We start from the raw sequence: 14,889 nt of genomic DNA on the forward strand, positions 1-14,889 counted from the left end.
TCCACTAGTTCTTCACTAAAAATTAGAGGACCAGTGCCAAGTGTAAGTCAGTAGAAGAATGAGAAAAATAGGCAAAATAGGAAGTTTTCTCTAAAGCTAAACGAATTCAATCTAAAGAACTCCTCCTTGGCTTTATGTCCCCTCTACACTTCCACTTTTTAATATTACCAATTTTTTTTCTTTTATGTGAAATGATGTTAATATAGTAATGACAGACGGAGAGTTTTTACTTTTATTTTGTTTCTTAAAAATTGTCCTTACTTAGTAAAATAAGAAGCTAATAATACTGGTTCTATGTTTTGCTTCATGAGTAATAGAATGACAAACTCCAATATATACGAAGAAAACCCAAATTTTATCATATATCCAAAGGGAAAATTTACAATACTTCTTACATCATACAAAAATCAATTCATTTCTATTCTAGGAGAACTAAGTAGAGAAAGAAATAGTATTAAGCAATTTAAAGTTAAATTTAATGTGGAAAATACAAAAATGTCTCTGAGGGGATTATGACAAGGATATATGGCAGACCATTTTCTCCTGTTAGTGAACATAAATGCCAGTCTGGCTTGTGAGTCCATCTTCTCCAGCCTCTTCAGATTCTTTCCTCCTGTTTATCCACAACAACCTCTATACAGGACGACATCCTCGATGGTGGTTAAAATGGGAGTTCCCTGTAACTGTCAGCAACAGAAAGGAGATCTGAAGCAGCTTCTTTAATAGCATACTGGGGGATGGGGGTGGGGGAGTGGGGGTGGAATTCTACCAAACATTCAGAGAAGAACTGAGCCCAATGCTGCTTCAGCTCTTCCAAAAGACAGAAAAGGAGGAATACTCTCTAATTCATTCTATGAAGCAAACATGACCCCAACACTAGAACCAGACAAAGACAACACAAGAAAAGAAAATTACAGGCCAATAGCTCTTAAGAGTATAGATGCAAAAACTCTCAACAAAATACCAGTGAACAGAATCCAATAGCATATTAAAAAAGTCATACACTATGACCAAGTAGGATTGATTCCAGAAATTCAGGGATGATTCAACACTAGAAAATCAATTAACGTAATACACCACACATCAATAGAAGAAAGGAAAAAAACACATGATCATCTCTATGGATGCAGAAAAAGCATTTGGTAAAATCCAGTACCCTTTCTTGATGAAAACCTAAAGAAGACTGGAATAGAAGGGAGATTCCTCAATATGATTCAGGGCATACATGAAAAGCCAACATCCCACATTATTCTTAATGGAGAAAGACTGAGAGCTCTCCCCTTGAAATCAGGAGTAAGAAAAGGGTGCCTGCTCTCACCACTTCTATTCAATATTATATTAGAAGCCCTAATCAGAGTCATAAGACAAAAAAAAAAAAAGAAATAAAAGGTATCTAGATTGGAAAAGAAGAAGTAAACTTATCTCTATTGGTGAAAGATATCATCCTATATACAGAAAATCCCAGATTCCACAAGAAAACTTCTAGAGCTAATAGAGGAATTTAGGGAAGTTTCAGGATACAAGGTCAACAAACTAAAATCAGTTAGGTTTCTATACACCAGCAATGAGAAATCTGAAAGGGAAATTGGGGAAACAATTCCATTTACAACAGTATCTAGGAGAATAAAATACCTAGGAAAAAATCTAACCAGCTATGTGAAAACTATAAAATGCTGCTGAAAGAGATTAAAGAAGAATTAAATAAATGGAAAGATGTTCCATGTTGATGGGGTGGAAGACTTAATATTGTTAAGATGTCAATACTACCCAAAACTATCTATAGATTCAAGGCAATCCCAATCAAAATTCCAACAGCTTTACAGAATAGAAAAACCAATCCTCAACATTGTATGGAGTGGCAAGAGGCCTCAGATAGCTAAAGCGAAGTTGAAAGAGAAGAACAAAGTAGGAGGACTCACACTTCCAGATTTTAAAACATACTACACAGCTACAGTAATCAAAACAGTCTGGTACTGGTATAACAACAGACACACAGACCAACGGAACTGAGAGTCCAGAAACAAACCCACATAACTATGGTCAACAGATTTTTGACAAGAGTGCTAAGTCCATTCGATGAGGAAAGAAAAGTTTGTTCAATAAATGGACTTCCACATGCAGAAAAGTGAAGCAGGACCCATGCCTTACACCATATTCAAAAACAAATTCAAAATGGATTAAGGACCTAAATGTGCAAACTAAAACCATAAAATTAATAGAAAAAAATCAGGAGCAAAGCTGTCAGGCCTAGGTTTTAACAATGGATTATCTGATGTAACAACAGCATAAACAACAAATGACAAAATAAATAAATGTGACCTCACAAAAATGAAAAACTTTAGTTCGTCAAAAGGCTTTACCAAAAAAGTGAAAAGACAAGCTACTGACTGGGAAAATATCTTCGGAAACCATATATGTGACAAGAACCTAACAACCAAAATAACATATAAAAAAGTTCAATAAGCTAACAACAAAAAAACAGATAACACAATCACAAAACAGGCAAGGATGTGAACAGACATTTCACCAAAGAGGACATTCAAATGGCCACCAAACACATGAAAAGATATTCAGCATCATTAGCCATCAGAGGGATACAAATAAAAACCACAACGAGATGCCATTATACTCCTAATAGGATGACTAAGATTAAAAAAAAAAAAACAGAAAACAAATGGTGGCAAGAATGTCGAGAAAATGGAACACTTACCCATTGCTGGTGGGAATGCAAAATGGTACAGTCCTTGTGGAAAACAGTGTGTCAGTTCCTCAAAAAACTAAAAGCAGGAACTACCAAATGACCCGCTAAGTCCATTCCTAGGTATATATCCAAGACTTGAAAGCAGAGGCTCAAACAGAGATCTGTACACCAGTGTTCACTGCAGCACTATTCACAATAGCCAGAAGGTGGACACAACCTAAATGCCCATCAATAGATGAATGAATAAACAAAATGTGGTACATACATACAATGGAATACTCCTCAGCCAGTAGGAGAAATGAAGTCTCAACACATGCTATACAATATGAATGGAGCTAGAAGACATGGAGCCCTGGTAGCACAGTGGTTAACAGCTCGGCTATTAGCCAAAAGGTCAGCAGTTCAAATCCCCGAGCTGCTCCTCCAAAACCCTATGGGACAGTTCTACTCTGTCCTATAGAGTCAGTATGAATCAGAATCAACTCAACGGCAATAAGTGTGGTTTGGTTTTAAAAACATTATGCTAAGTGAAATAAGTCAGTCACAAAAGAACAATTACTGTATGACCTTATTTACATAAAAACACAAGAAAAGACAAACGTACAGAAGACAGTTTATTAGTGGTTACCAGGGATGGGAGGGAGAGGAAAAGGGGGGTTAACAGTGATAGACTATCACGTCAAGTAAGGACAGGGTCGCACAGCCGATTATTGTAATTGCTGTCAGTAAGTTGCACACCTGTTAACCAGCTGAACTGGCAAAAGCTGTGTGATGTATTTACAACAGCGACAAAAAAAAGTAGCTGCTGATGCTAATTATGTACAGCCAAAAACCTCACAGGATTTGCTTCCTGGGTCATGGTTTCATAGGATGTCCCAGTTAACTGGCCTAATAGCGTATCTAGTGCTTCTTTTCTACCTCCTAGTTCGATGCATAGTGCCTGAGGTCTTAAAAGCTTGCAAGCGGCCATCCAAGGCACAACAATTGGTCTCGATTTGCCTGGAACAAGTGAGGAAGAAAGAGAGCCAGGAACAGGAGGAGGATATGGAATGTGTGGCTAACTGCCTCTATACACAACTACTTCCTTTGCCATGAGGCCAGAAAAATTGGATGGTGCCTGGCTACCATTACTGAATATTTTGATCAAAGATTCCATAGAAAATTCCTGGTCAAAAGGGGGAAAATGCAAAACAGAATTTTAAATTATTATGGACCCCAGACTTTCTGGAGGCAAGGGGGCTGGATGAACCCCTGAAACTGCTGCCCTGAAATCATCTTTAAACCTTAAACCAAAAATATCCCCTGAAGTCTTCTTAAAACCAAACAATAGTTGAGCTTAACTAGTAAAATATCTGCTTGGAGCACTATGCTCTTTTAAGAGTAAAACTGACAACAGCAACTCGAAAAATTAGATAGGAACCTTAGGGGCAGTGAATTTTTGCTAAAGGGGGAGAAACAATTTAGAAAAGGAGGGTGAGAATGGTTGTACAATTCGAAGAATGTAATCAATGTCACTAAATGGTACATGGTGAAACCCGAATTGGTGTATGTTTTGCTGTGTATATTCTCAACAACAACAAATAAATAGTTGTATTAAAAAAAAAAAAATACACTGGGCCTGACCATTTCTCAGCATGCTATCAGAATAATCAAGATGGTGTCACAGGATCAAGTCCCCGCACAGATATCCCCAACATGTAATTTTCCCGGCCACAAAAAAATCATATTCCCTAGATACATACGTCAGCCAACAGCCTTCGAAAAAGTGTTCTTTTTGAACAGATGTTTTTACCTTATCTACAGCAGATACTTTAGCTCCTTTATCTAGCAGCAGCTCTACTACTTCAATATTTCTCATCTTGGTAGCCTTTATAAGTGGTGTTTCACCATCCTGTGGGCAAAGTAAGATAGCTTATTATCTTAAATGTTTATTCCTAAACACTTAAAGTCATTTAAATGCACATGTGAAGAATTTAAACGTGACTCTGATAATAGTCCATATTTAACCTGTTCTCAGGAAAACACAGTTTTAAGAACTAAAAAGTGCTTTTCCTTTCAAAATCATTCATTTGTATCAAAATAATGTTAGATTACTCAACCAAGAACAGGATATGCCCGAACAATTTATAAGCCACACCTGGTAGCTAACAGTTACCCTGCCACCTTACTCCTATTGCCGTTCCCCAGGCTCTGCCGCTGATTTCTGCGGCACCATCTTCTCAGGCTACTTATCACTCTATCTCCCCATCAGCAAACCCCACACTTCAGCCTGTAAATGTGCAGGCAAACCAGTGTCTGAACTTGTTCAGAACTTTATACCAACATCCCTTCGGTTCTCCATGACCCATGGACAACAGGCGGAACAATCTGATACAAACAGTATGCCTTTGGAAAACCTCAAAAGAGTTCATTATTGCTTTCAAAAATCAAATTAAGGGCAACAGGATGCGATCACAGCTCAGGATTGAATCAGGAAAGAGAGACACCTGGGCAGAAGCAACAGGTGGTCACAGTAGCTGACACATGGGTCCAAAGAAAAAAAGATTATCAAGGAACCACCTGCAAACCAGAAGGTTTCCCAGGAAATTTTCTTCCCTCGGGTACGGGAACTACCACCACTGGTTTAGAAATTTGTTGGTCCAGATCTCCAGCAAATGAAATAGCACTGTCTTATGGGTGAGTCCGTAATTTTTCTTTATTCATTAAGTGTTCCTGCCATTTCAATCCAGAATTCAACATGAAAAACAATTACACATAAGGTTAAAGTCTGAAATCGTTTTGTGTTTTTCCACACGATTTGAGCAAAACGGGCTGAAAAGGGTGGTTTGGGAGCTAACAACCACTCACAGTGGTCTTTTAAGAGGAAATGTGCTCTGCGCTGCCAACAACAGAAGCATAAAAAAAATTGGGGGAAATTACCTGCCCATGATTTATGAATAGCTGATACTGTACTTTCTGAAAAGGATTTAACTAAAGTAACAAATTGTACATTGTATTTTGCTGCGAATATACAACTTTTTGAAAGGATACAAAGTTACCCCTTAATTTTTCAAAAAAAATGTTACCAGTGAGAGCCCTGTAAGTCTAACATCAAACAGAGGTGAGTGAAAGAAATAAGCATATTTGAGCATTAGATATTCCCAACAGTAGAGAAACATCATCGATACCTTTGTGCACGTTTCAGTATCTGGATTGCACTGTAAGATATCTCTCACCATCGTTGCATTTCCTTTCTCAACAGCCCAATACAAAGCAGTTTTATTGTCCTATAAAACACAAAACACACTGTAACAGATTGAATTGTATCCCCCCAAGAAAAAAAACAAAACCAAACCAAACCCAGTGCCATCGAGTAGATTCCGACTCATAGTGACCCTATAGATGTTCTGTAAATTCTAACTCCTATACCTGTGGTTATAATTCCATTTGCAAATGGGTTTTCTTTGTTATGTTCATGAGACGTTATTAGTCTAACTAATCTTTTTTGAGATATAAAAGGAACAGACTAAGCAAGGAAGAAAAGACGCAGAGATGGGGGAAGCAGATGCCATGCCATATGAAGATCGCCAAGAAACAGAAACTGAAGAGACAAGGGCCTTCCCCCAGAGCCAACAGAGAGACAAAGCCTTTCCCTAGAGCCAGCACCCTGAATTTGGACTTCTGGCTTCCTACACTGTGAGAAAATACATTTGTTTGTTAAAGCCACCCACTTGTGGTATTTCTGTTGTAGCCCGGAACCAGATAACTAAAAGACGTATCAACAGGCACTTCACATAAGACACAATATTGAAACAACAATTGGTAAATGTAAAACATCATTACTTCTGCCAGAAAGCATTAATAAATCTTACCAACAGTTAGGTAACACAGTGGGAAATAATATTAATTCTTATTCTATCTTGGATTTACTTCTGAGAAATTCTGTATGAGAGAAGCCTAGGAAAACTTAATGTTACTTGACTTTAAAAAGTAGCAACACCACAAAGTTACTAATAAAGTATGCTTTTTGTAATGCAGTCACATTTCAGAAAAGCACCCAGGGTTGGGAGTCATTAATACCCGAGCTCTGTAACTCTGAACAAGTCATTTCAATATTCCGACTCTTGGCTTTTCATCTGTAATATGATATAGTACACCTGCCCATTTTTTTTTCAAAAGATAATGCATGAGAATGTATTACACAACCACAGGGCATTACCATTTTCATCAATTTTAGCATTCTTAACTCTCATCCTTCCCACACCCATATACATGGTCTTGACCAAATCCTTTAAAATCCCATCTAACTCAAAAACCAAAAACAGGTCCATATGACCCTGAAAGCAGAGCTAGAGAACCAAAAAAAAAAAAAAAAAACTGATTAAAACATAGGAAAACAGGATTGACAGACACAAAGGAGTTAGCTAAAAGTCTGGAATCTAGAAACCAAATTTAGTGAAAATACGATTTTAACCCAAAACACAGTGAATGACTTTCTGCTGGTGACACATTAAGTCTCCTATATCAAGATTTCTCCAACAAAATTCCTCTTCTCAAAATGTAAGCTAGCTTCCAAACTTCTTAGCCTGGCACACAAACCCTGTCTGACCCTACCCCCCTTTCCATTTCCATCTCTATTTCCCATTTCCACCCTCCCCACTACTCCAACGCCAACCTAATTTATTCATCAGCTACGGAGTGCAGCCTTCACAGCCCCATTTTCTTGAATTATCTCATCCTATTATTCCACTATCCTTGCCTGAAACACCCAGGCTTCCTCTTCTCTCCCTATCCAAATCCAACCCATCTTTCAAACTTAGCTTAAATCCTACCTGCTTTTATACATCAGCCTGAGACCTGAAGAACTAGATGGTGCCCAGCCACCACTGATGACTGCCCTGACAGGGAACACAACAGAGAATCCCTGATAGAGCAAGAGAACAGTGGGATGCAGAACTCAAATTCTCATAAAAAGACCAGACTTAATGGTCTGACTGAGATTAGAGGGACCCCACAGGTCACAGTCCCCAGACCCTCTGTTAGCAGAAGACTGAAACCATTCCTGAAGCCAACTCTTCAGAAAGGGATTGAACTGGACTGTAAGACAGAAAATGATACTGGTGAGGAGTAAGCTTCTTGGCTCAAGCAGACACATGAGACTATGTGGGCAGCTCCTATCTGGAGAAGGCAGAGGAGGAGGGGAGCTGGCTGAATGGACACGGGGAATACAGGGTGGAGAGGAGGAGCGTGCTATCTCCTTAAGGGGAGAGCAGCCAGGAGTACATAGCAAGGTGTGTAAGTTTTTACATGAGAGACTGACTTGATTTGTAAACTTTCACTTAAGGCACAATAAATAAAATTTTCCATTAAAAAAAAAAAAGCCTTCTTTAACGTCCTTTTTCCCTACCTCAAGTCTCTTACACGTGAGCCTTTCACTACGCACTCAACTGTATACCATCCTGTGGTACTCCTTTTTTCTTTTTTTATATAAAAACATAAAAATGAACATAAACTAATCAAACAAAACTTTCCAAACTAAAATACATATTTCTTGAAGGCAATGGTCCTATACCATTTTCCCCATAGCCTTCTGCAAATATTTATTGGTTTAATCCAAAAAACAGATTTAGACACAAGAGAATTTTAGCTAAATGCAAGGAAAAAATTAGCAGAAATATAGACTGTCCAGCAAAAAATGGGCTATCAGGTACAGATTTTTTTTTTTTTTTTTTAATCTAAAGCTCTTGGATACATTCACAACTTTGGGAAGGGCTTTTCCTAAAATTAACATGGTTTGCTTCCACCTAAATCTAATTTTGACATTAGTACAGAAAATCCATAACAAGAGCAATGACACTTAATGACAGTACAGACATCGATTAAATAAGGGCTTAAAATTTATCTCCACAGTAAAGTTTGAAGAACAACATAATGATTTGTCAACATTCACAACCAATGACACACAAAGCTCACAACGGCACTGTAATCACACATACCTGTCCTCTAATGTCTATATCGGCGTATTTTTGTAGAAGTGCTCGAACAATTTCAACATGACCACCTCTGACGGCACCAATCAACACAGTATCTCCACTCTAAAAAAAACAAAACACGAAAAACAGGGTGAACTGAGGATGAGAAAGAATAAAGACGGCTTTGAAGTTAAGGTTCATCGTTAGTTTTTTGTTTTTTTTTTTCTGAAAATCACTTGAAAAAAGTCCCTATCTCAAAATAGTAGGAAAAAAGTAATTAACTAATGTTAATATCTGATACTAATAACCCTCAGAGTAAGGGACAGAAGATTTTATGCCTCAAAGTGAGAAGGACTCAAACTCCATGACAAGAGTTTAGAAAGGTAAGTCACCCGAACAAGCATTCTCTTTGAATGCAACCTCCCATTACAAATGTCAATCAAATAAATCAATACTGTGGCTGTCAATAAACAAGATGAACATTAGAAAATTACATCATGAAAAGCTCTTGGAATAATGCTATACAATGAAATCCATGGATTCTTAAAAAGGGAGTTGTAAAGGTAGAGCTGGGAGCAGTGGTGGGTCAGTGGTAGAGTTCTCGCCTTCCATGTGGAGGGTCAAGTTCCATTCCCAGTCAATGCACCTCTTGCCCACCCACCACCAAGCTGTCAGAGGAGGTCTGCATGTTGCTACAGGCCGAAGAGGTTTCAGTGAAACTTCCAGACTGCGATGAACTAGGAAGACCGGCCTGGCCATCTACTTGGGAAAACCAGTCAGTGAAAGCCCTATGCGTTACGACAGTCTGATCCACAACTGATCACGGAAATGATGCAGGACTGGGCAGGATTTCATTCTGTTGTGCATGGAGTCACCTGGGGGCAGACTCAACAGCAATTAGTGGGTCTACCACCACATTTCACGGAAAAGGTTTGTTCCTGGACCAGTACCCATATATATTCTAGTCAACTTAGCAGTCACAGGCCAGTATGCATAAGGCTGGTTCATTCCCCGGTACAAGGCTAAAATAAAGTTCATTCCCTCGTGAAGACATCTCTTTGCCCTGAAATTATATTCACCAAACAATACTATTCCCACTACTTTAAATTCTGGAAATGGCTATTTTGGCAAAGGGCACAAATATTTCATCATTTACTGCTAAACTGCCAATCAGTTGTTATCTTAAAATGCAATCTTAAAATAACTATGTGTCATGTATGGCAAATCTTAAAAGGTGGTAAGAAGTTAATCTTCCATCAACTTCAACATTAGAAGACAAATTCCAAATAGGTAACCTACCCTATCAGGTATGTTTACATATGTTCCCGCATCGAGCAGATCCTGTACGATCTCTGTATGTCCCTCCTTTGAAGCAATCATCAAAGCCGTATTTCCATCCTTATCTGTTAAATTTACATTTGGATTCCTCTTCAAAATTTCTTTTACTGATTGTGTATAGCCTCCTTTCACTGCTACAATAAGTGCAGTCATTGAATTCTAAAAAAAAAGAAGAGCCCCCCCAAACAATTAGTTTCTTCTGAAAAACATTATGATTTATGCCATAATCACAAAACTGGTGTTTTCAAATAGGTGATCTATAATCAAATAAAATGCCAATAAAAATAACCAGACACATTATCAAAAAATTTCTGAAGACACATTAATTCTCTTGAGCCATGAGGGTTGTCATGACTTTCAGTTCTTTAAATGATAATCTGAAACTGGACTCATTTGCAATGAGCAAACCCTTTTACTGTTGTAATGAAGTACAAAATAGTTGACAGGATGACTCAAACAACATATTCTAAATAAAATAATCTAAAATAAGGAGACCAAGAATTTTTTTATAATGAAACCTACAGGACAAACTGAAATACAACAATGAATAAATAGCTATACTCTTGTCTTTCAGTGACCTACAAACCACATTTTTCAAGACTGTCTTATTTTAAGTGATTCTTTTAAAAAATACCTATCTTGAGATTCTGATCTTTTTCGAGATGTCAGACAATCTGCATATGGAAATATTTGTTTTTTAATCAGCCCCCAAAATGAATCCATAATCTACGTTACTTAAGATAACATAGTCTTTTCAAGTTCTTTACCAGTCAATAATCACAGAGACGAGTCACTAATTCATTTTATAAACTGTACCACCTGACACACAGGGACCACCCATGCGTAGGAGTTGATGGCAACTTTTTTTTAATATAATAATTATGTAAATAATGCTGTGCATAATTTTAACTGTTTCTTGTGCATAAGTGTCCCTTTAAGTTATTATAAGCCCAAGGGAAAAGCAATTGGTTAGCCTCCTCTAGTCTTTCAAGAACAATTGGCGCAGAGCTGGATACAAAGCAGGTACTCAATAAAGAACTAATAACCTAACCAGTAAGATGTATTTAACCAATTTTTAAGCTTTCTAGGTTATGACCACTGATTTCTGATTTTTACCTATTTATTGACGAGGGAAAATAAGCCACAACTAAAAATATTTTTTTTAATTATAATACCATTTTAAAGAAAAGGTATTTTAATAAAGCATGACTTTTTTATACAATTAAAAGTATTTAAAACAATTTAACTGGCGTATTCAATTTATACTAAGATAACAGAAAGTTATGCTTTAAAGAATTAGTCTTACACTCCCAAAATTCATGTGCATTAAGTAATAGATTCTTAAAAGCATATAATTATAATACGGAATATTTATAAGAAGATATACTTATCAGGATAATAGACAACACTTATTTTTCTAAGCATCAATTTAAGAATCGGAGGGAAATTTTTACAGGCGTGCACTAAAGAAAAATATTTCTCTCTCTTAAAACCAAAACCGTATCTCTATCACCAGGGGTTAAAATATAAATGATACTTACAGCTCCTTCTTGATCAACATCAGCTCCCATGGCCAACAAATGTTTTACACATTCCAAATGACCCTTTCGTGCAGCCCAAACCAAGGGGGTGGTTCCATACTATTAAAACAAATAATAAATTTAGAATTACTATCAAAGATGTACTGAAAGAAACAAGGTGTCACCATGGTTTCAGGGTACATCTAAGTCAACTGGCGTAACAACGTTTATTAAGGAAATGTTCTGCATCCCACTTTGGTGAGTGGCGTCTGGGGTCTTAAAAGCTAGCCAGCGGCCCTTTAAGATGCATCAATTGGTCTCAACCCATCTAGAGTAAAGGAGAATGAAGAACACCAAAGACACAAGAAAAGCACTAGCCCAAGAGACAAAAAGGGCCCGTAAACCAGAGGCTCCACCAGCCTGGGACCAGAAGAACTAGATGGTCCCCAGCTACTACCAATGACCACCCTGACAGGGAACACAACAGAGAGTCCATGATGAAGCAGGAGAAAAGTGGGGTGCAGAATTCAAATTCTAGTAAAAGGACCACACTTAATGGTCAGACTGAGACTGGAAGAACCCCAGAAGAAATGACCCCAGGACTCTCTGTTAACCCAGAACTAAAACCATTCCAAAAGCCAACTCTTCAGACAAAGATTAGACTGGACTATAAGAAATAAAATGATACTTGTAAAGAGTGTGCTTCTTAATTCAAGTAGATACATGAGACTAAATGGGCAGCTCCTGCCCAGAGGTGAGATGAGAAGGCAACAGATAGGAGCTAGTTGAATGGACACGGGAAATCCAGAATGGAAAGGGGAAGTGTGCTGTCACATTACAGAGATACCAACTAGGGTCACATAACAAGGTGTGTATAAATTTTTGTATTAGAAACTGACTTGAGCTGTAAGCTTTCACCTACAGCACAATTAAAAAAAGAAACAAGATCTCAACATGATTTTTAATAAAAATCATTTTGAGAATTCTTAGATGGATTATAATCTTGATCCTATTTCCCCATTTTATTTCTTGTGAATAACCACTGCATGATATGTCTTTTAATCCACTTTATTTAGCTTTTATACTAGGTGACAATTTTCCATCATGAAGTCATACAGCTCCTCATTTTCAACAAGCATTCAGTACTGCCATATCCTATAAAACAGAGTGAAGACACAAAAGTCTAACTAAACATAAATACTTATGACCAAGTGCCAAACGCAGCTCTAAGCACTTTACATAGGTTAACTCATTTAATCCTTAACACAATTATCATCACATATTCACTGATGAGGGAACTGAGATCTGAGAGGTTAATTAACAGGTTCAAAATCGTAATGCTACTACTAAGCGAACTGAGACCCATGAACCCGGCAAGGTTGGCTTCAGAGTCTGTGCTCTTCACAACCATACCAAATCAGCCCTATCTATACCTGACGGCATAAAGTAAACTGCAGCCTAGAAACAGTACTCCAAAGCACCTTTTGGTGAAACAGGAGTTCAAAAAGCATCAGAGAATATAAATCATGCACAAAATCGATACCATCAAGGAGTATGGCAATCAATAAACATGTGAATACCCAGAGTGAACTTAACTATGTGGGAGACGTCAAACTGAAATAAACATCTAAGTATAGCCTACTTGCTGTAAGATCCCATCCAACACAACTTTCAGAGTTGACGGAAATGCTCTATATCCGTGCTGTCCAATACAGTCACATACGGGTATTGAGTACTTGAAATTCTGGCTAGTGGGTGGGACTGAGGAACTGAAATTTTAATTTTACTTTAATTTTCATCTAAATAACCATATGTGGCTAGTGGCTACTGAACGATACAGCGCAGCTCTATAAATTATGTCAGACGTCCCCAGCAACCACTGTTGAAATTTGTAGCCCTGGACACTTTTCCTTGATACATGGGACCTCCTGACAGCTGGAATCACCAAGGTTGCCAGTACAGCAGCACACAAACAAAACCAAAGAATGAGAGGAAGGCAGTTGTCACGGCCACTGCCTCAAAGTAGGTTTAAAGGAACTTCCCAATTTCGTTCCTGCATCCTTATTCTTCTTCCAGAATTAAATTCTCCCTTCTAGTCTCCTCCTTTGTAGATTTCTGAGTAAATGCCTTCTGTAACGCTACCAGTCAAAATCTTAGACATCCTCAAAGACACCACACACATTCATTGTTCAAGAAGTCTTCTGTAAATATGCTAATTATAACTGAGCTCTCTCCATTTGAGCATTTATTACATTTGAATTTACTCTTCTTACAGAACTGAACCACACAAGATTTTATGTTATAGCTTCTACTCTCTCCCGAGACCCGCCACATCAGTCAGCTGCTGCTGCTGCTGCTGCTGTTGCTAAGTACCATCAAGTTGGCTCTTAGTGCAACCTTATGTATAACAAACAGGATGAAAGGTTGCCCGGTCCTGTGCCATCTTCATTACCATTGGTATCTTTGAGTCCAGTGTGCTGACTGTTCTGTCAATCAGTCCTCATGGGGGGTTTCCCGTGTTCTCACCGACCGTGCATTTTACCAACCGTGATGTCCTTTTCTAGCGGTTGGTCTTTCCTGGTGATGTGTCCAAAGTAAGCGAACCAAGGTCTGGCAATCCTGTCTTCTAACATTCTGGTTGTATTTCTAAGACTGATTTGTTCACTCTTCTGACAGTCCATGGTATATTTTATATCCTTTACCAACACCACAGGTCAAATGCATCAATTCTTCTTCAGTCTTCTTTTTTCATTGCCCAGCTTTCCTGTGCATATGAGGCAACTGAAAAGACCATGGCTTCAATCAGGAGCACTTTTGTTTTTTAAAACTTTAAAAAGGTCTTTTGCAGCAGATATAGCCAATCCAATGCTGTTTGATTCCTTTACTACTGCTTCCACAGACACTGTTGATCCAAGTAGAAGGAAACCATTGACAACTTCAATTTCTCCATTTATAATGATGTTGTTTATTGGTCCAGTTGTGAGGGTTTTTGTTTTCTTCACATTCAGGTGTAACCCATACTGAAGGCTGTAGTCTGTGACTTTCATCATTAAGTGCTTCAAGCTGTCTTCATCTTTGGCAAGCATGTTTGTGTCACATGCAGAAAACAGGTTGTTAATGAGTCTTCCTCCAATCCTGATGCCCCATTTTTCTTTACATAGTCCAGTTTCTTGGATTATTTATTCAGCATACATACTGAATAAATAAGGTAAAAGGATACAACCTGCCACACATCTTCCAGTTCTGAACCACACAGTATTCCCTTGTTTTGTTTGAAAGACCGCCTCTTAATCCATGTACAGGTTATGCATGAGCACAATGAAGTGTTCTGGAACTCTCACTCCTTTTAACGTTATCCATAATTTGTCATGATCCATAC

At 38.0% G+C, this 14,889-nt stretch overlaps 1 protein-coding gene across 8 annotated transcripts in view; it reads right to left on the bottom strand.

Annotated features, from left to right (window-relative positions):
* Window positions 1-14,889, bottom strand: part of KIDINS220 (kinase D interacting substrate 220) — a 128,987-nt gene that overhangs the window by 78,327 nt on the left and 35,771 nt on the right. For all 8 annotated transcript variants that reach the window (XM_049904674.1, XM_049904672.1, XM_049904669.1 and 5 more), the window contains exons 7-11: window positions 11,532-11,630; window positions 9,952-10,149; window positions 8,677-8,775; window positions 5,869-5,967; window positions 4,494-4,592 (exon numbers count right to left, since the gene is read on the bottom strand). In XM_049904674.1, coding sequence (XP_049760631.1) covers window positions 4,494-4,592; window positions 5,869-5,967; window positions 8,677-8,775; window positions 9,952-10,149; window positions 11,532-11,630 — 594 coding nt within the window. The remainder of the gene's footprint in view (window positions 1-4,493; window positions 4,593-5,868; window positions 5,968-8,676; window positions 8,776-9,951; window positions 10,150-11,531; window positions 11,631-14,889) is intronic.

Source organism: Elephas maximus, chromosome 12, assembly GCF_024166365.1.
Source record: "Elephas maximus indicus isolate mEleMax1 chromosome 12, mEleMax1 primary haplotype, whole genome shotgun sequence".
Lineage (NCBI taxonomy): Eukaryota > Metazoa > Chordata > Mammalia > Proboscidea > Elephantidae > Elephas > Elephas maximus.